This window comes from Heterocephalus glaber, unplaced genomic scaffold, assembly GCF_053883595.1.
Source record: "Heterocephalus glaber isolate CG9 unplaced genomic scaffold, H.glaber_assembly_v1.0 deba00001235, whole genome shotgun sequence".
In the NCBI taxonomy this organism is placed as follows: Eukaryota; Metazoa; Chordata; class Mammalia; order Rodentia; family Bathyergidae; genus Heterocephalus; species Heterocephalus glaber.
In genome coordinates, this window is record NW_028258222.1 from 411,434 (window position 1) to 432,771 (window position 21,338).

The window sequence follows — 21,338 nt, forward strand, 5'->3', positions numbered from 1 at the left end:
CCCCACTCCACTGTGCAGGGCCACCCAGTCTCGGCCTTGGAGGGAAGGAGGCACCACGAATGGCATGCTTGGTGGCCTGTCCAGCAGTAGGGAAACAACAAGTGGGTGGGAAGTGAATATGTGGCCTCAGATGGTTTGGCAAGAGAAGTTGATGCAGAGGGTTGGGGGAGAAAAGCCCATACCAGGCACATGTACACACACACACACACACACACACACACACACACACACACCACACACACACACACACACCAGTGCCTCTTTATCCACAGCTGAGGGAGGCTGGACAAAGAACACAGCCCCTGCCCCAGCCTGTCAGCTTCTAACTCTTTTTCTGCCTCTTCTTAGTGGTGCTATCTGAGCCTCAGTTTCCTAAAAACAGGTTGCATGATGCCTGCCCCCAGCCTGAGCCAGGTGCCTGAAATTCGTTTGTGGTGGCCTTCAGCAGCCGCACAGTGGGGAGCGGGTTCCACAGGCTGAACTTTGCTTCCTGCTCCACCCAAGGGCACCCCCCCAGGAGCCCAGAGAAAAGCCAGGGGCCCAGCTGGTCTCCACCCTGGCTCACCTCCCCGGCTGGGTTCCAGAATGTGGCTGGCAGAGACTGTCCCCTTGCCCACTGGTGGCCATGGCTGGTGATTCCGGCAGCTCCTCATAGGCGAAGGTGGTCCAAAGCCTCCTCCACAGGTAGCAGCTGACTCAGACCAACAGCAGCAGCCCCCCAATGATTCCCCCAATCACCAGGGCCAGCTGCTCTTGGGCAAAGACCACATGCAGACTGTAGTGCCTGGCTGGGGCTGGGGCTGGGGCAGGGGGCAGGGGGCAGGGGGCAGGGCCCACCCCACATGCTGGGTCATATCCCAAGAGTGACAGGGAGGCAGGCCATGGGCTCTGTCAGGTCCCAGGGGAACAGACATTTCCCTGGGGTCCTAGTGCCCTGGTGGGGCCTTCTGACTCCAGGGAAGCAGCTGGCCCGGACTTGGGGCTGTGATTGAAAGGAAGCCAGTGGAATCCAAACCTTCCTTACCAGACCTGCTACCCTTCCTCAGTGCCCTAGGGTCCCGCAGGGAGGCTGGACTGACTCTGGGGGATCTGCAGCCTTCTAACACCAGCAAATCCAGGTTTTCCATTTGCTATTAAGGGGAGCCCTACTTAGGAGAGAAGGTCAGAGGCGGTGAGGGGTGTGGATGAGGAGTGGGGCTCACGTGTGAGAAGCTATGGACCCTCTGTGTGGCCTCATGTCCCCTACTAGGCCTGGAAGGCTTCTCCAGAGCCCCTGAGGGCTCTCCTGCTTGGGCAAAGAAGGGGACCTCTGGACACCTGAGGGGGCGGGGCTTTCCGGGGGGATCCGGTCCAGATGGGGTAGGGAGGGCGAGAAGGCGGGATCCGCACACCTACTGACCCAAAACTGCCCTCTTCTCCGTCCTGCGCCCCTCTAGGATCGGGCGAGATGAGCGCTTACCCGCCTTGGGGCTGCGCACCGCCCAGAGGGGCTCGGCAGGGTTCCAGGGTGTGGCTGGAGGGCCTGTCTCCTGTCCCCTGGTGCCTGTGAGCGTCGTCGTCGTCGTCTAGTGTCCTCTGTACGGTGCGTTGAGGGGCAGGAATTTAGCGCCCCGAAACCGCAGCTCCACTCCAGCCGGGCAGGCACGGAGAACCAGGAGGGGCAAGGAGCCACGCGTGCCGGGAAACCGCGGGCTCTGGCCCTCCCTGCGGCTCTGGGTGGGGGAGGAGCTCGAGCTCCCCGTCCCGTCCCCCCCCCCCCCATGCAGAAGCCTCTCCGCAGGACCTGGCAGGGGGGGTCCACAGCGGGGCCCTCATACCAGGTACCTTGGCACGCGAGCTGGCAACTACCCGGATGCGCCTTCTCCGGGTCCAGCGCCTACCGGGCTCATGTGTGTCTGTGGGGTTCCAGGGCTACCTGCCTGAACTCCCTGGAGGGGTGGGGGGTGGCGCTCGGGTTTGTCCCGTTGTCGTCGTGGACAAAATAGCTGGATTCTGGAGCCAGGTCTCCTAGGTCCCCTCTTGGTCCTCGCGAGACCATTTACTCCAGTGCTCTGTGCTCCTGGCCCTGGATTGGGTTAGGATCAGCATCCTGGGGGTCACTGTACCTAAGGGGCTCCCACAGTGTACCCCAGGAGCCCTTCAAAGGTGCGTGCCAGCCACCATTGTGCAACAATCCGACAAGGGGGCCTCGCCTGAGTCCCCTCAGCCCTCACAGCCCCTGTTACTATGTTGTCTTAGCAGAAGGCCCAACCAGGTGGGGATGAGCCAGCTTCGACCTCCGGTCCCCTGTGGGCCTGGCTCTGCCCCCACGCAGCTCCCCAGGAGCATCTGGAGGCAGAGTCCTGCAGGTGAGGGCCAAGGAAGAAGTTTGGGCCCGCTTCCCAGAGAGCCTGTGCTTGTGGAAGCCCTGGGCGGCAGGATTGAGGGCGGCCTACGGCCCTGCCGGAGATGGAGGCATCTGAGGCGGGAAGGGTGGTGATTTGGGTCTCCCTCACGTCCTGGGGGCTTTCCTAACCATGTGCTGCTCCTTCTGAGGTCTGAGTGGGGAGATGGTAAGAGAACGGGATGCCTAGACCTCTTCGCCCCACTCTTCCCTGAGAAATGGCCATACTCTGCTCGACCCTGCCACCCTTCTGGGGGCCAAGGCAGGTTCCTTCCCCTTACAGCCTCTAGCACCAAACTCCATGGGACCCAGTCAGGGTGGTTGTCCTGCCAGGGGACTCTGCCTTCTGCTTCCATGGGTGACAGTGGGGACAGTGTCTCTAGTATGGGGCTTGGGTTCCCCAACCTCCTGAGGTGGTTAAGATTAACTGAGTCAACTGGGTTGGCTGGGATGCCTGAGGAGTAAAGCACACTTCTGGGTGTGGCTGGGTGGGTCATGGAGGCCTGGCCTTGGGGACTAGATCTGGTCCTTGCCTCTAGGGCACTGTTCCCCTGCTCTGCTGCCTGGTTTCCATGAGTTTAGCACCCTTACTCCACCACTTCCTTCTACCTTGGAGCCAACAACCAAGGACTGAATCCCCTGAGCAGAATTAAACCTGTCCTCTTTCACTTGGTAGATGTGGAAAGCTGCCTAATACCCTTCCCATCTTTCCCCTCAGGTGTGAGTGAGAAACCTGTGCTTAGTATTTCCTGTTGCTGCTGTGACAGTGACCACAGATTGAGCAATTCACAGCACCAATTTATTATCTTATAGTTGTGGGTGTCAGAAAGCTAAAGCATGTGGGGGGGGGGGAGTTGGTGGGGGGACCCCTTTCCAGCAGCTGGAGACACCTTCTGTTGTCCTCAAAGCCAGCAATGTGGCGTTTTCTATTGACTCTGGGTCCTTTTCCTATCAACCCTACCTCCCTCTTACAAGGACCTTAAAAGTTACAGGGGCCCCACCAGGCAATCCAGGACAAACTCCCCATATCAGAGTCATTAACTTAATCACACCTGTGATGTCTCTTCTGCCGTGCAAAGTAAACCTACTCTTAGGTTCAGGGGGTGGACATTTTGGGGTCATTACTGTGGGAAGGAGATGGCTTACATTTTGCCTCCTGCTGCCTAGAGGGCTCAGTGTGCCCCAAGACAAATTCCAGCAGGTAGCAAGGCCCATGTGACCCCATCCTGATGACCCTGCAACTGCCCTGGCCCCTCTCCACAGCTGTCCTGAGCCAGGGCCTGACCTCGTCTCCTGGGACATGGCACCGCATCCACACCACTGTGGTTTGCCTGAGCTGCCCTGGGTTTGCTCTGGGTTAGGGTGGGGAGCAGGTACTCTCAGAAGGGAAATGCCAGATCCAGAGCTGCCATCCTCCCCTGCCAGGGCCCTATCTTCTTCCTTGGCCTCCTTCTCTGGCCATGTGGTCACCACATCCTGTCAGATCTTCCTCTGCTCATCTGTCACTGCCAAAACCCTCAGCCAGACCCACACTGTCCCTCCTTTGCAGTCCTGCATTGGCCTCCCCTGGGTTCCCTGGATGCAATCCTAGGCCCTTCCCAGCTTACACCTCTGAGGCTCCCACCACTCCTCTGCATGCTCAGTGCCCAGACCAGTGCAGCTGCTCTGGAAGCTCTGCCAATGGGTCAGCTCCCTCTTACCACACCTGGCATCGTTGGTGCCTCTGCACACCCCTGCTCAGCCTTAGGAATGGACCTCCAGCACCCCCTCCATGAAGCCACTGTCACTGCTCCTTGTGGTCACTGTCCCTGCAGCCACCAAGCTGATTACAAGATGCTGTGCCTGTGGCTGCCACCCCACCCCTCCCTCCCCAGCAGACTGGCATCTCCATGTAGGTGGGGATATTGGCATCTCCAGGGCCCACTTGCAGGAGCAAGGCTGTGCTGGATAATGGGGGAAGGACTTGTGCCAGCATGGCCCGTGTGTCGCACTGACCAAGGGCCATACTTCCTGGCCCTTGAGGAGCTCCTTGTTCTCGTCCTGGAGAGTGGCTGCTGGGCTGGCATTTGTGCTTTTGTCTCTGACTACAAGCCCCTTCCATGTCCAGCCAGCCCCCTGTGTGCTGGGGCTCACTCTTTTGGAAGACACAGCGGGTGGGAGGATAACTCACCTTTCTTGGGCTCCTGATGTTCTGTATAGCACGGTGATGCAGACTGGATGTCACCTTTCCCTTGGACCTCATGTCAGCCTGCAGGGTTAGGACAACATCCTCAGATGAGGACATCAAGGAGGGTTCATGGCCTGCCAGGTAAGTGGTGCAAACAGAGCTGGCACCTGGCCCCTCATTCTCTCCTCCCCATGCAGGCCTCATGAGACCATTTCCTATGGAGATACCCAAGAACCAGGCCAGGAGCCACAGGTGCTATGGTTGGTTTCCCTCCACCCTCTGTCCCTCAGGGTCTCTGTGACCAGGCTAACCTGGGGCTGGCACCACATGATGGAAGCACTGCCTGAGGCTGGCTGCAGACCTGACCCTTCTTCCTGTTTTCAGATCTTGCTCCTGCTGAGTCTGTGGAGCTGGGAAACCTGGAAAGGACAGCAGACATGGTCTCTCTCTTCCGTGGCCAAAAGGAAGTCATATTTCCACTTGCAAAAGCATACCCAAGGAGAGTTGCAGGAAGCCCGAGTTTAAAGGCCTGCAAATGTCTGCATGTGGTTAATAATTCAGTGCAATGATGATTCATGAGAAAGGCCACTTTCAATTAACCTTAAGAAGCAGTCCCCATGGAAGGCAGTGTCATTTCTCATTGCTTAGGAACAGAGGGGCCTGGGCAGGATAAAGGGCATGCTGAGATGTGTGTAAAACTATGTTTCTCACATTTATGCAAATTCTACCCTGGTGACCCCAGGTCTCTCTCTGTGAGTCAGGGGAACAGTCCCCCACCAGCCTCCTCCTGAATCTTCTCCAATTCTGCTATGCTGGCCTCAGTTTAATTTCCTACAGCCTTGTTATGTTGGAGCCTAAATGTCTCCAAAAGTCCCATGTGTCCAAGGCTTGGCCCCCAGCCTGTAGCCCAATTGGGAGGTAGTGGAACCTTTAAGAGTCGGGGCCTAGTGGAAGGAAATGAAGTCACTGGGGGAGTGGCCTTGAAGGGGATATTGGGACTCCACCTGTTCCTTTCCTTCCTTGTTTCCTGGCCATCACGAAGTGAGCAACGCTTACGTTCTACCATGATGTTCTGCCTTGCCTCAGGCCCCAAAATAATATACACAACGATGGACAGAAACCTTTGAATCATGAGCCAAAACAAATATTTCCCCCTTACAAGTTGTTCTCAGGTATTTTGTCACAGTGATGTAAAGCTGACTAGCATAAGCCCGTTCCTCTGAGGCGCTTGGAGGGAGTAGCTCCCCATTGGGTGCTCCTTGCCCACACTCTACCATGCCAGCTCTGAATGCTCCCTGTTCTATGGAGAGCTTCCCAGGGTGCCAAGATGGATCCCAAAACTCACTCCTGGGTGTATGGCTACCTCTCAGAGGTGTTTTCTGTTCTCCTGCCCTGCTCTTCTTTCTTCCTCTCCCTGCTTGGCAGCCTCCCCCATTGCCACTGGCACCACATACTGCCTTTTCTTTCTATGGAACTCCCTGTCTACACCGTCCCTGCAAATCTGATCCCCTCCTCACTGTTGTCCTGGGACTTTGCTCGTGACTCAGGCCTGGCTGTCTTGCATGCTTCATTCTTTGTCCACAGTGGTTTGGGGATAGACCCATTCCCCCTGCCAGGTGAATCAGGATCAACTGTGGAATTGTTATAGGGCTGCCCTGGGGAGAGACATTCCTTTTGGGTGAGGATTGTTGAGCTGAAGTAGCTAGGAGCCTGGCAGGGAGGAGTATACGAGACCAGGATGGTGTGAGGCCACTGAGCAGAAGAGAGAGTGGCCAGAGAGATATGATGAGCTCTCCATCCCTGAACAGTTCAATACATTGACTTTTGTATTTTCTTGAGCTAGAGTGAGATAATTTCTGCTTCTTGCAACTTGTCTTTTTTTACAGTAGTCTCCCTTTATCTGTGGTTTCACTTTCTGAAGTCCCAGTCACCAGAAGTTAACCATGTTCTGAAATATTAAGTGGAAAATTCCAGACATAGCAATTAGAAAATTTCAATTCTGTGGCATTTTGACTAGTGTGATGAAGTATTATGCCACTGGATTCTTTCCCACCTGTTGCGTGAATCATCACTTGTTCCTGTGGATCTGTGCTATGTGTGCAGCACTCCTGTTAGATATAGCAGCTCTCCTGGTTATCAGGGTCATGGCACTGACCCTGTGGATTGCAGTGCTGGTGTTGTTAGGAACCCTGACATGGTAACGCCTGTGTCATCGACATCATGTTGTCTCCTCATGTAACCATTGCATCTTCTCATATTATCTTGAAATGCATAAATACATTCCAATGTGATACTCATTCATACTTTTATTATAGTACTTGTTATGATTGCTGTATGTTATTAGTTATTGTTGTTAATCTCTCATTACTGTGCCTAATTTATAAGTTAGAAAGCAGCATAGCATATGTAGGTTGTGATGTTCCCTATGGTGTCAGGCACCTAGTGGGTGCCTGGGAGTGTGGCCTGCAGGTGGGGGCCACTGTAATGGTTAGCAGGCACAGAGGACACATGGGGGCTAGGGTGCTGCATACCCTGATATGCAGCTGGGAGGTGAAGGCAGTGGAGGTCAGGGGCTGCCCAAGGACACTTAGTGAGGATGGACCTCTGCAGGTTGCACATCAGCTGTCCCAGCTCCAGTCCTCACCAGCAAGGCTGCCTCTGGGGAGCAGCCCAGATCAAGAACTGAGGTGAGGTTTGTGTTCCTAAATTGTCAACTTTGGTCATGCAGCTGTCCCAAGGGTTATTAACCCCTTAGGGTGGGGTCTTACCAACCAGGACTGTTGGTGGCTGCAGTAGTTAGTTTGCTGCTCAGCCTTCACTGCCCAGCCTGCCTTCAGCCAGTCACTCTGTTCCTGGCAGCAGATCCCCATGCATGTGGGAAGCAGTGAGCTCAGCCCCAGGGAGGGGTCTGGATGCTTGGACCATCAGAACACCCAACCCTGTTTCCCCCTTGGCTGGATTCTGAGCTGTCCAGCCTCCCTTGCAGCTAGGGTGGCCTGTGACCATGTTCTGACATGTGAAAGCATCCTCCAGGGGCCTGCTGGGAAAGACTTTGCTTACCAAGATGTTAAATGGACAATTTTCCTGAGATACTAAGAAGCTAACTATCAAACTTCAAAGAGTGGTGACAGATGGAGGTGCAGATTTTCCAAGGTGACTGGACAACTGGCCCACAGGGAGAGTGTGGAGGGAGAGGATTTGCCATGTTCCTCTGGCAAGGGCTGGACTGTGACAAGGCCTCAGGGCGTGTCAATCTCCACAGGAAACTCTCAGAGCTTGCTTTCTGTCCCCTGGGGCCTAGAGACAGAAGGACTGGTGGTTGATGAACACAGGTAGTCATGTCTGCTAACTTGGGGTGGTGGAAAATGGGCAAGGGGGACAGACCAAGCTGAGGGGCCTGGCTGAGAAGCATCTGTCCTCCTTCTAACAGTGGGTCAAGGGCTTGTCAATCTCGGGGGCCAGATGTGCCATTTGGGGTAAGAGAGTAGCTTTTAGTGTGATGGAGAATTGCCTTTGGCCTTCATCTAGTTTCACTTGTGATTCTGGTTGCTGAGAGTTTAAACAGCATGGTGTCCACTGGCAAAGGCACCATGGTTGTGGCAACACAGCGGACAAGTGGAAAGGGGACCGTACATGGGGTGGCCTTGCTTATCACAATCCACTTTCTGGAGACTGAACCCAGTCACAAGTGGCTGCCCAAATCCGGAGAGATCAAGCTGTTCAGGACAGTACAGCCCTCAAGACCTTATTACCTTCCGGCAGCCCCACCCCTTAAAGGGCCCACCACCGCAATACCACCACACTGGGACAAGCTTGTGGTCAGTGAGTCTTTGGGGGAGAAGTCATATCCATGCAATAGCAGTGGTCATCTCTCATCCTGACCCAAGGTCCTGGTCAGAAGGTGTTACTGGATGGAGGGTCCTGAGGGATTCTTTCCAGGTCCTTAGTGTCCTGAACAAAGAATTGGGCAAGACACATAGAAAAGGCAGTTAGGGTGTATATTTATTGAAGGGGAAAAGTGGAATGTTCTATAGGGCCAGAGGAGGCTAGTGAACAGACTCATGGCGGCTCCAAGGATAAGGGAAAGGGGTCTTTGTATCAAAATGTTTAGATTGGCTTCTCCCTCATGCCAATAAAGCACTGGGACAGTTGTCCTATCAAAACCTCACTTGGCCTGGCGCCAGATTTAAACTGCCCTATTGAAAAACTTGTGTGTACTGCTTCTGGTGTGTGAATTTGAACTTTTCTAAAGAGTGCTTTAGAACTAAAGAAGACAACAAATAGGGGTCATCTGAATTGTTTTGGCTCCCAGGACAAAGTTGGAGATCATTGCTCAAGCATAAGTTTTCCTAACACTGCTACAGACATATTTGATGTAAAGGCTTGGGCTGAAGAATATGTTGTGGAACGGGCTGCAAAGGATGCATATGATTTCCTTATGACAGTTATTTTGGCTCTTACTCCATTGTTCCTAGCAAGTGCTGTCCTGTCCTGGAAATTGGCCAAGATGATTGAAGCCCGGGAGAAGGAGCAAAAGAAGAAACAAAAACATCAAGAAAATATTGCAAAAGCTAAATGACTGAAAAAAGATCGAAGGGATAAACAGGTTCTGCAAACAGAAAGAAGTCATTTGGAAAATTAGGCAGCTTTGGAAGGACCCCATGAGGTTTCTTCGGATTTCATGGAAGTTATTACTGTCCATACAGAAGAATCATTCTGGAATGTGACCTCAATACTGTACTTTTAGACCTGGGCACAGATGTTTGCTGGTGACCATTGGCAGTTATTATAAATTAGTATTTGATTGTATTGGTTGAGTGTATCTGATGCCTAACCTAGAATACTCCAAAATTCAAAACTTTATAGACTGGGCGGCGCTGGCTGGTTCCCTGGCTGCGGCTCCTCAGTCGGCGGCTGCTGCTGCCGCCTGTGGCCCGGGAGGCTGGGAGAAGCGGAGTGTTGGCGAGTGACGCGGCGGAGGTGTAGTTTGACGCGGTGTGTTACGTGGAGGAGAGAATAAAACTCCAGCGAGATCCGGGCCGCGAACGAAAGCGGTGACGGAGGCGCTTGTACCACCAGTAAAAGGAACAGGAGGAGGACGCAGGAGCCGGAGAGAGCCGGGGGGACGCAGTGGGGACGGGGAGGCGCCGGACGCCCGCGCGCGGGGCCTTCCCTTCGCAGGAGGGGCCTCGGTAAAGATGGCGCCTCCGCCCGAGCCCCACAACCCCGCCGCCGCTCGCAGCGAACAAAGGATAATGGCGGCGGCCTGGAGCCACCGGCTGCCGGGCGGCAGCCACTCCGCCTGCAGCCAGCGGCGGCGCTCATGGCGGGGGGCGGGGGGCGGCGGGCGGGGGGCGAGCCGGCGGCCCGGGGTGTGTACGTGCGGGCGGCCGCGTTCCCGCCGCGGAGCTGGAGCCGGACCGCCCGCCCGCTCACCCGGCCCAGTCGCCCGCCCGCCTCGCCTCGGTCCGTCCACCGCCTAGTGCCCGTGGGGGTTGGAGGAGGAGGAAGAAGGCGACGGCAGAGGGCAGCGGGGGTGAAGGTGCTTGCGGCCCGCCCGGCCGGGAAGCGGAGCGGCCACGTCCGACCTGCTCTCGGCCCCGCGCTCTTTGTGCAATAAAGTTTGATCCCCCCCCCCAAAAAAAACAAAAAACAACTTTATATGCACAGATGTGATGCCGCAAGTGGAAAATTCCCCAGCTGACCTCTTGTTGGTCTTGCTCAAAATATAGATGCACTAAAAATGTATAAAATTTCTTTCAGCCTGTATGAGTCAAATGAATTTCCTGAAGATGTCTCATTATGTATATGCAAATATTCCAAAATCTGAAAACATCTAAAACATTTCTGGTTCCAGGCATTTCAGAGAAGGAATATTCAACCTATAGTACAAATCCTTTATCATTGACTTAGTCATTTGCCATTTTGTAGCTATGTTCTGAAATAAAAACATCCTGTGGAAACAGGGCTGAAAGCAGCAGCAGAAGCAGGAGGAAGAGCACAGAACTAGGTACACAGGGGCCATGACTTCCCATTTTCTTGGCTGTCTCTGTGACCTCTTTGCTCATGAACCCTGCCCCAGGGCCTCCTGGTTGACGACCTCCCCTGTGCCCAGGGACCTTGGCTGGCCCCTGGAGCCCTGTCACCAATGCCCAGTGTGCCCACACAAGTTCCCTCTCAGAGCACAGAGACTGGGAACACTGCTGCCCCAGGTGTCCAGCCGCCAGCTGTCCCCAAGGCCCTTTCCTCCTCCTCTAGGCAAAACACTGGGATTATGATGGACAGAATGGTTGACATGGTGACTTTGTGACCTACAGCTCTGCCCAGGGACCTGCATGTGGTCATGATGCTGACCATGATCCTGATGCTGTCAACAAGCAGGTCCCTGGGCAGAGCTGCGGGTCACAAAGTCACCATGCCAACCATTCTGTCCATCATAACCACAGGGTATTCTGCCCTGGGGTGGGGGGAGGGCCTTGGGGACAGTCCGTGGCTGGACACCGAGGGAAGCAGTGTCCCCAGTCACTGTGCTCTCAGAGGGAACTGGTGTGGGCACACTGTGCATTGGTGACAGGGCTCCAGGGGCCTTGGTCCCTGAGCACAGAGGAGGTGGCCACGCAGGAGGCCCGAGGTGGCTGGTGTTCGGCCTCCCGGGGCTCTGGACAGGGTCCCATGAGCAAGGAGGTCACAGAGATGGGCAGCAAAATGGGGAGGCACAGCCCCTGTGGGCCCTGCTCTGTGCTCTTCCTCCTGCTCCTCCTGCTGCTGCTCCTGCCCCTGCTCAGCGCAGGGAGCTCCCCAGGCCCCAATCCGTACCGCATCATGACCCATAATCCGGAAGCTAGGCGACACCGGGACCCCAGTCAGGAGGAGAGTGATTGTCCGGGCTCCTTCGACCTCTACTTCATCCTGGACAAGTGAGTGTCCCCTAGGTCATCCTTCCACCTGACCCCAGGAAGCAGCGGTTCCCAGTCATTACAGGCAGGACAAGGCCTCATGGGACTCCAGCCTCTGCAAGAGGACAGCCAGAGCCCTTCGGGTTCTCTGGGAGAGACCACCTATGGCCTTGGGGTCGGGGAGGGGGGGGCTGCATCCCTGCCCAGTGGCCTCTCCTCTAAGCCTTGCTCTTCCTCCCACCCTGCAGACCTGGCACAGTCCCTCCACTTTCGGGGCAGCCAGGGGCTCATTTGGCCCTGGGGAAGCTGTGCTGTCCCTGGGGCTCCTACTGGCTGTCAGAGAGGGAGGCAGGTGGGTCTTGGTCTTAGAGAGGTGGCCGGGTTCCATCCCAGCCCTCCTCCCTCAGCCCTCTCCTCTGGATGCACAGTAGCCCGGGGGTCTCCCTGTGATGTCCTGTTGCAGGGTGAGCTCCTAGGTGGCCAAGGTGCCTGGAGGATGCTGGTGGTAAAAGACCCGGGCTTCCTGGGCTGGGCTCTTTCCACAGTCACAGGTGTGGTCCTCTCATCTCCCTCTCTGTGGGCACTGAGGGTGGGGAACACAGGGCCTAGTCCCAGCTCCTGAGCCAAAACAGCCACCTAGGAGCCCCCTGTCCACCGTGGGAAAAGTCCCTCCTCACTTCCAGCCCAGGGACTCTGAGATGCCCTGGGCAGGCGGTGCCCTCGGATCCTTAGCACAGCAGGGGGTGGTGGCTGCCTTTGGGCATCAGATCTGGGGAGGATGGGCACCCAGGGCGCTGACAGCCTGGTCAGGCCAGTCCTGCTGCAGAGTGGGCATGACCTCAAGGCCCTTCTTGGCCACCACCCTGTTGCATGTCTCTGCTTGCTTCCCTAGGCCCTGCTGTGAGGCTCCAGGGTCCAACCCAGCCCTGGGATGGATGAGCAGGGCTGTTGGGACCAGTGGGGATGTGGAATAGCATTAATTGGACACTTTCTCTGTGTCAAGCAATGTGCCAGGCACACAAACCACTCTCAAGCAGCTAGCCATGGCTTATCCGGCAGGTCAGAGGTGAAGAGCTTGCTGGGTAGGGTACAGGGTAGGGACAGGTGGGCCTGGTTACTGCTCTGAGCCCTGACTCATGACTCCTGGGCTCATGACCTTCTGCACTTGGCAGTGGGTGCTGATTCCCATCCCTGGCAACATTAGCCTGCCCAGGCTGCCCTTGTCTAAGAGGTCAGTGTTCTGAGCCTCCCGGACCTCCCTGCTTCTGGTGAGGAGCCTGCTAGCTCACTGGACACCTGTTTGGGGGTGACCCAGAAGGCTCTGTGTTTGGACCTCAGTAAACACAGCTGATGGAAGGTGGGGGTGTGGCTCTGAGTTTTGTCGGCAGGCGTTTCCTTGGTTCTATCTCACTGGCTAGGTGTTGGGTACTCAGAGCTCAGAGAGAGCTGTAGATTGAGAAAACCTCCGCCCACTGAGGGGCAAGGTCAATCTCTTCCAGGCCTCCTGGGCAGCAGGGACCTGTTATTTCTCTGTCTCCAGGCCCCCAGCGACGGGCACGTCAAGTACCAGGACTGTCAGCACTGGCTAACGCTGTTTGCCTCATCTGCACCCTTTGTACCAATGGTGTGCAAGGGGATCAGTTTGTTCACCATCTTCAACCCTTGCTACCTAGGCTCTCTGCTCTGAAGCGAGCTCTGGATGTGCCGAGCACCAGTTTCCACACTGCCACCAAATGTCTCCAGACTCTAGTGTCTTTGACAAAGCCTGATGTTTTGCTGTCTTGCTTTGCTCTGCTTTTCAGTGTATTCCCCAGGAATACTTTCTGCTCTGGGCTTACACGTCCCCAGGCTCTGGTCCTTCCTTCCTGCAGCCTGGGCCTTGGACTTCAGGCTAACCTGAGCTGTGGGTCGAGTGTGTGCACAGTAGGTGTTAGCATCCCCACTGCCCCTGAGATGGGGCCAGCTCTGGGTCAGGGTGGAATGGGCTTGAAGAGGTTAGGCAGCATGTCCATGACACACAGTAGAGGCTGAACTTGGTTCTTCCAACTGGAGCCTTCCTGGTCTCCAGCCCATGCTATGAGGTTTTCTGTTGTTGCTGTTATTTATAAGCTGCTTTTGTGATGGTATGATATGCATTATATATTCACATCCTTTGCCAATTTTTTAATTGCATCCGGATACTAATCCTTTATCAGATAGATGATTTATAAACATTCTCTACCATTCTAGATGAAGTCCAGTTTTAAAATTATTTTCTATTGTTGCCTGTGCTTTGGTTGTCTTATTCTCAAAGTTAAATTTTGCAATGATGTAAGTTCATGGTTTGAATTTATTCTTTTTTTTTAAGAGTTAGAAAATTTACTGGAGAATAGGAATGGGGAATAGGAATGAGGAATAGGAATAGCTTGTGAGAGACAGGAAAGATCCTGAATGGGTTGTTAATGAGCCCACTCCACTGAGAAAGTTGTATAGAGCAAAATCATGAAGTGGGTACAACCTGGGTCAAAGCTATAATCAACCAGTATGATTATAAGTATAGCTGTTTGGCTGATATTGATCCAATAATAGCAAGGGCATACAGATGACATCATTAACCTATAATCTATAGTCTTAGTCTTGCTTTAGTTTTAGTCTTAGTCTTAGTAGTATTAGTATTAGTCTTAGTGAGTGGGAAAGGATGGCCCACCCCTAATGAGATAATGGTTTCTTTATACAGGAAATCTCAAAAGGGTGGTAGCAATAATATCAAACTTCTGTTTATCCCTTAGGGAAGTATGCAAATCTGTCCATTGTGACTTTAATCTTCTTCAGATGTACCTGTAGCCACACTTCCTATGTGTTCTCATCTTCTGCATTGACTCCCTTGACTAGCCCTGTCTGATTGCCTATAATATTTCTACCTAACTTAGCTGTCTATAATATTTCTCCCTCTGAAGAACTATCACTAACTGTGGTTAGGGAGAAGGGGCTTAGTGTCCCTTAATCTAGAATTAGATTCTAGCTAATCTAATGGGCCTTGGATAGAAGTCATGTTGCAGTTTAGCAGTTATGAATTCCTTTCACAAGGTTGATCTAGTGGATCTTAGTAAAAGGAGTCTGGCACATTTGTTATTGTTTCCATATGCTTGATCTCCTGGTGTTTGGCAGCCTCTAGGCAAGAATAAACAAATTTTCTAAGAAATTAAAGCATGTATGATCAAAACAGGAACATTAGAATGGAAAAGCAAGTTGGGGAAAGAGCCACATCCAGACCCTGCTCTTAAGTGGCTGGAATATCAATTGTAACCAGTTGGCTCTTAGACCGCTCTACTGATGGAGGTTATCTGTAAGTCTGATATTTCTTGTCATAAGTCCCTCTGGCAGTGGCTGCTGGAAAAGGCCCCTTGGGCCTGCAGGGGCTGGACTGCAGCTAGTGACAAAGCAAGGCTGGCTCCCCCATCCCAGGGGCAGATCTGACACTTGGAACCCAGGAGTCCAGCAGGGAACCACAGGCCACATCTGACGGTTCTCAAAGGCTTCTGATGGTCATGGTGGCAAGGTTCCACCCACCCACAGGGAGCTGGGAAGGTCACACTAAGGCCAGTGGGGACCCAGAGAGCCCATGAATCAGAGGTGCTCAGGGACCTTTCCAACCATGTCCTCTTCTTCCACTTCAGGTCCCCATAGCCCTCACCTAGTGTGACTAGCCACATTAGGTGGCCACCAATGTCCCTTATGCTAGGAAGCCCCTCAATCACAGCAGATGGTCTGGTTGGCCACCCTCTTCCCATTGGTGGCCCTGATGACAGTCACCTCCTGGATACCCCACTGTGGTCAGAAGTATTGGGGTGGGAGCTCAGCCCTGAGTGTCATGTGTCCCTCCACACTGGGCACAATTCTCTTCTGCCTCATGATGCTCATATCTGCAGAGCTGTGGAACTCTAGAGACCATTTCCAGGAATGTAGAGCACACGTGACTGATTCCCACAGGATAGAAGCTCATGCAGCTCAAACAACCTCCTGCTCTTCACTCTCTGTCCAGGGACAGAGTGGAAAAGAGTGGAGCAGGATAGAGAAATTGGGATGAGAAGAGCCTGCAGCCATACCTGCTGGTCCACAGTGCTGATGCCAGAGCAGCAGTGGCTGGGCTGTCCCCCTCCCATAGCAGTGCTTACTGGAAAAGGCGTCCAGGGCCCACAGTGGCTGGGACTTCAGGCTGGTGACAAAGCTGGGGTGTCACAGTCTATGGTACTGGTCACCCTTGCCAAGACCCAGGTTCCCATAGGAAACATCTCTCTCTGCATCCATGGTGCTGGGAAATGTGAGGAGGGAGAGGAATCTGGGGCGTGGTGAGGAGAGGTGCAGAGCAGACACAGCCTGCAAAAGGTTCCCCACTCCAAGGGCAGGTCTGACACCTGGAACCCAGGAGCCCAGCAGGGAAACCACAGGCCATGCCCGGTCAGCTCTGGACCTGGTGATGGCTCTCCAAGGCTTCTGTGGTGCCAAGGTCCCCACCCATAGGAGGCTGGGAAGGCAGCACGGTGGGCGAGTGGGGACCCAGAGAGCCCACAAAGCAGGGGTGCCCAGGACCCTATCCAGTCAAGTTTCCTTCCTGCATTTGTTGTCCACGCCGCCTTCACCTACTGTGATCGGACACACTGGACAGCAGCCAAGCATCCACTGTGCTGGGAGACCCCTCAGTCTCAGTAGATGGTCTGGGTGGCTCGCTTCTGCCCACTGGCGGCCCTGATGACAGTCACCTCCAGGATGACCCACTGCGGTTGATGGTGTTGGGAGGGGGAGTGCCTTATTAAGGATCCTGTGAGAAGGGAGAAGGCAGAGGATGTTTCCTCCTGAAGGGGTACCTCATTCTCTGACTGGTGTGTTTTTGTCTTTAGGTCCAAGTTCGTGGGTGACTCCTGGATTCACATTCACCAGTTTATGGAGAATATGGTGGCAAATTTACCAGAGTATGCTTCTCCATGCTGCAGGCCGCCTGAATATCCATTAGACTTGGTGGGGTCCCCTGGGTGGGGGCACAGAGCCCAACATGACCGGGCAGGAAAGGGGACAGAGTGCACTGGTCCTCTGGGTCTCAGCTGTGTGCCTGTCCTGCCTGGGAGCCTGGGCACCTGCAGGGACACCGTCTGCCCTGCAGACCCCCAGGCTGGGAAGGAAGTCAGGACAGCAACTCAGTAGCTGACACCTGGACACAGGGTGCTCAAGGCCAAAGAAAAGGGACAGAGAGTGTGTCAGGAAGGTTAGAGGGGAAAGCAAGGATTCCTAGAGGGAAGTGGTCCTGGGCAGCTTCCCAGAGGAGATGGGAAGTAAACTTGACCTTGAAGGCTGGAGAAAAGTCAGGGCCACAGTAACCCTCAGGGTGCCCTCTAGTGGGGGGTCTGTTTAGGCTGAGGAGTGTGGGTAACTCAGGGGAGGGTTGGAGACAAATCCTCACAAGTTGCTTGGGGCCAATGTCCCAAGGATTTATCGTTCCAGGCCAAGGAGGGCCTTGAATTCTTCCTCTGTGTCACAAGGAGCCATGGAAGATTCACAGGCAGGGGAGTGATATAGTGCTCCAGGAGAAAACCTGGGTGAACAGAGCCAGGAAGAAGAGCAGGAGCAGTGGTCAGCTCAGCCAGGAAGGCTGCAGCCACTTTGCCGAGGGTCAGAGGTCCTGGGCCAAGGGCAATTGGTCAGTGGCAGGAAGGGGAGGCATTGTGAGGGAGTGGGATTTTCTGAGCTGGAAGGAGGGAGGAGGAAATGGAGGGAAAGAGGGATGGGGTTAGGATAGAAAGGAGGTGATTGTAGAAGACAGGCCAGGTGGGGGGAGGCCCCATGAGGAGTGTGGATGTCATCTTCCCTGTTTAGTTCATATACATGTGTGTGTTTGGTGGGTGTTGGAGCACCGGGGTGGGGCCTGGAGCCATCCTGATGTTCTCCCCTCCTTGGGACCATTCATTGCCGTAGGCTTCAGAATCGTCCTATATTTGTTCAATTCCTCAGCATCTCGAGGTGTGCCCCAAAGTGAAAGCAAAGGCGTTGGGAGGGAGTCATTTGGCCCAACCTCTCCCTGATGCCTGGGTGACAGCATGTTGTGCATATGTGACTTCTCATGGCCCTGCTTCCTCCCAGTCCAAATCTGCACATGTCCTTCATCACCTACTCCTGTAATGGCAACATCATCTTGCCGCTCACCTCTGACAGGTAGGTTGTCTTGGTTACTTCTGCTTTGCTGAGACAAAATACTCAACACTCAAAATTTAAAGGAACAGAAGTTTATTTTAGCTCACGGTTTATGGAGGTTTCAGTCACTAGTTGGCTGGTTCCAAGGCAGGGTCACGTAGCAAAGGGGCATCACAGGGGAGAAACAGTCTGTGGCAGACTGGAAGCGGTGAAGCAGCAGCCTCCTCTTCCCTTTTGATTACATCCAGGGTATGAGCCTAGTGGTTGGTGCCGCTCACACACAGGGTGGGGCTTCTGTCTTCAGTAAATCCATTCAGCCACCTCCAGAATTATGCTAAACCCATCAGTGGGTAATCCAGTACCAGACACACTTAATCCCAGTGTCACACACCCATGATTCAGCCACCCCCTCACAGTCCCAACTGTGAGCTATGAGGCTTTGGGGGAACATCTAGGTACACGCCATAACATAGCTGCTGACTCAAATCCCAGTGCAAGCCTGGTTTTCAGAGCACAGGGGCAGACTGCTTCACTGAGATGGCCAGAAGGCGCTCTCTGGGGCACAGGGTGGGCTAGGTGGGGTCACTTCAGTGCTACCATTGACCTCAGACTGGCTTCCTGTCCCCGAGAGTCTATAGGCAGGCCCAGAAGGGGCTGTCTGTGACAACCTCAGCATACAAGAAGCCTGGTAGAGCAGGTCTGTGTGTCCCACAGGTACCATGGACAGACTGGAGCCTCCTAAGACAGGTCACACTCTGCCCTGAGCCAGTGTGGCAGGGACCAGGGGAAGAGCTGGGAACGTTGAGCAGGACAGTGGGGTCCTCAGGTGGGTCCCAGACGGGGCATGCCCCAGGGGCTGTGGAGTCCTGGCTGGTCTGGGTGCCACAAGGAGGCCTAAGGAACAAGCATGGGGGGAGAAGGTGTCCCACCTGTGCCCAGAGGCCAGGAAACCCCAAGTAGGGGTGCTGGGGAGGAGCTGACGGTCTGGGATCTGGGAGTGAAGGGTCACCTTGCATACAATGCCAAGGACCCCTTCAGAGAGGAGGAGCTCAGAGGAAAGGAGGAGGGGTGCCTGGAAATGTAGGGGAGCTGGTATGGGGAGGGTCTAGAGAGAAGCCAGGGGCAGAATGAAGCAGGACAGGCCAGACCCCAGGGTGGAAGGGTGGGGGCTCCAGGCCCCATGCACATGTCGTGGCTGGGTATAGCTGCCAGGAGAAGCAGGGAGGGGCTGGCTCAGTGGGCAAAGGAGAGGTGTGGTATACGCTGGTGTATGTTGTGCTGGGGGTTGGGGGAGACCTCCGTGGGCATGAGGGGTGGAGGAGCTCACAGGGGCAGTGGTTGGGCACAGAGCAGGGCTGGCTTGGGCAGGACCTGGCTGGGCCTCCCCTGGGCAGGGCTGGCTGTATCTCCTCCTAGGGAAGGTCAGGCAGGGAAGGGTCGAGGGCCCTCAGAGCTTGGCCCACAGCAGGTCTCTGCCCCAGGAGGAAGCCGCCCTCAGGGTCTTCACTCTAGGTGGCCTTGCTGTGCAGGCTCAGCCCTGTCACAGCCAATCAGCCTGAGCCCAGCCTCTCCTCCTGTCCCGGTGCTGCCCCTGGAGCCAGTGCTGCCTGCCCCAGTCAACTCTGTCTCCCTCACAGCTCCTGACAGCCTGGGGCCAGCAGCCTGGGCACAGAGCTCGGCAACCTCAGCAGCCTGTGGCCGTGTCTCCACCTCAGGCTTTCGGGGTCAGGAGTGTGAGGTCCTCGGGCCTCGCTGCTCACGAAGCAGCCTGGCTCCTTCCTTTGGTGGCTAAGGAGGGGCAGATCGGGTCTGTGCAGTGGGAGCAGCGCAGGGCAGGCTGAGCTGGTGATCTGTGTGACTCAGCCCTCCCTGCTGGAGAGCAGGCCTCAGGCAGGTTGTCCTGGGCTTCTGGTCAGCATTAGGCATGTGGGTCCCCCTGGAGCCCTGGGCTCAAGCTGCATATCCCTGGGTCCCACCTCACCTGGAAGTCCCTGAGGGTGGGGAGCCTGAAAGCCAGGCATTGATGTGGGACCTCCTCTTGGCCACCCCGCCTGCCAGAGGTCTCAGCAGGATGGGGACAGAAAAGGGCACAAACCTGGCAATGACCCAGCACAGAGCTGGGTGAAAGGGCAAATTGCTCACATCCCCCTTCTACAGGGTCAGCGGACAAGGCTGTAGGAACAGCTTGGGGTCAACTTTCCTCATGTCATCTTCTTTTCCATCTTTTTTTCAGAGAAGAAATTCAGAGGGGTCTGGACAGACTGAAGTACAGTATCCCTGCAGGTTTTCAGAACCTGGAGAAAGCATTTCAAAAGGTGGGGATGGCAAAACCATAAGGGTCAGTGCTTCCTCTCAGTTCCTACTGTTCTGCATCATCTCACTCCTCTCTCCAACGAATCTTAATTTCCTTGCAGGCAAATTTACAAATTGAAAGAGCCAACTCTGGAGGTGAGCCCCTGCCTTCCCACTGGGGGTGGCTGCACGGAGCCAGCCACCCTCCAGAGAGCTCTGTGTGAAGAGCCCATTGCTCCCCTGTCCCATCCCAGCCCTGTGCAGTGGGCAGAGCGCCCACCCCAGCAGGGTTCTCACAGGACAGGAGGTCCCGTGGGTCCACGTAGGGGGCTTGGCCACTCTGAGCTCCTGGACTTTCACGGGGCCCTGTGTGCAAAAGGAGAAAGCCCAGATCCCAAGCTGCCTGAGGACCAGCATGAGGCACCCACTCTGTCCCCAGGGCCAGACCTTCCTCCCCCTTTCCATCCCTTTCCCCCATGGCCCACTTGCTCCTGGACCTGCATCTCCCACCATGCAAACAGCTGCACTGTGGGTTGGCAGCTCTGTGTGGGAGTGGAGGGGACAGCACTGGGGAAGAATGGGGTCTTCTGTCCAGGACCCTGCCTGGGAGTCCTGAGCAGCTGGGCTGCTGTCCCAAGCAGAAGCCTTCAGGCTGTGCTGGAAGCAGGCACCAGTTCCGCCCCTCTCTGGGCTGCTCTGCAGGAGGGGCTGCTGCTTCCTGTGTCAGGAGCCTGAGGTGTAGGGGAGCACCTGACCCAACTGCCTTGGGCAGTGCTGGGCCCTGATGGCCTACAGTACCCTGGGCCTCTGCTGGTTGCTCCTGTACCGTGTTCAGCGGGCCCCTCCTTTGTGTCCTGCAGGTGTCCGGGTTCCCAGCACGATCATCTCTGTGATGACCAAAACGGTGGACGACAACCTGTACCAGGAGGCAAAGATGGAAGTGAGTCTGCCTGTCTGCAGTTTGTTCCATTTTGTGTATTTTGGCCCTTTCAGCTTAATCCTCCCTTTCTCTTAGGCTGACAAGGCTCGGAGGATGGGAGCATCCATTTACACTGTGGGTGTGGGTGAAGTTGACAAAAATCAGGTAACTCCGCTGAAATGACCTGGGGCCCTCTGACTCTCCTTTGTTCCCAAGGGCCAAGGGCAAGATGCTGTGTCCTGGGTCAGGGGCCCTGGTGTTTCCTGAGCCCCTGCCTGGGGGCCAAGCCAGCTTCTCTCTCTGCAGTTACTAGGACTCTCAGACAAGGAGGAAGGCGTGTTTGAGGTGAAGCTTGGGTTCAAGGGGTTGCAGGAAGTTGTAGAACCGGTGAGTGGCTTGTGTGTGACCGGTGAGTGGGCTGCGACTGACTGGTGCCGGATGCTCACCCTCTTGCTGCTTCCTTCCTTCTGTCCCAGCTGGCCTCCAAGATGTGTGCTGGCATTTCATCCTTGGAAGAAC

At 55.1% G+C, this 21,338-nt stretch overlaps 1 protein-coding gene, 1 long non-coding RNA gene and 1 pseudogene across 2 annotated transcripts; 2 read left to right on the forward strand and 1 right to left on the reverse strand.

Annotated features, from left to right (window-relative positions):
* Positions 1–1,875: 1,875 nt before the first annotated feature.
* LOC147828194 (uncharacterized) lies at positions 1,876–5,090 on the reverse strand. Its single transcript, XR_015451182.1, has 4 exons — positions 5,045–5,090; positions 4,862–4,969; positions 4,554–4,631; positions 1,876–2,065 (listed from the first exon to the last, which is right to left on the reverse strand). It is a non-coding gene; the product is annotated as an uncharacterized LOC147828194 (long non-coding RNA).
* A 3,050-nt stretch (positions 5,091–8,140) lies between these two features.
* Positions 8,141–9,192, forward strand: LOC147828195 (uncharacterized; annotated as a pseudogene).
* Positions 9,193–9,331: 139 nt separating this feature from the next.
* Positions 9,332–17,000, forward strand: LOC147828196 (uncharacterized). The gene is made up of 2 exons (XM_087210949.1): positions 9,332–11,467; positions 16,324–17,000. Exons 1-2 carry the CDS (start codon positions 11,223–11,225, stop codon positions 16,622–16,624), a joined length of 546 nt encoding a protein of 181 aa, XP_087067075.1. The 5' UTR covers positions 9,332–11,222; the 3' UTR covers positions 16,625–17,000.
* Positions 17,001–21,338: the final 4,338 nt, after the last annotated feature.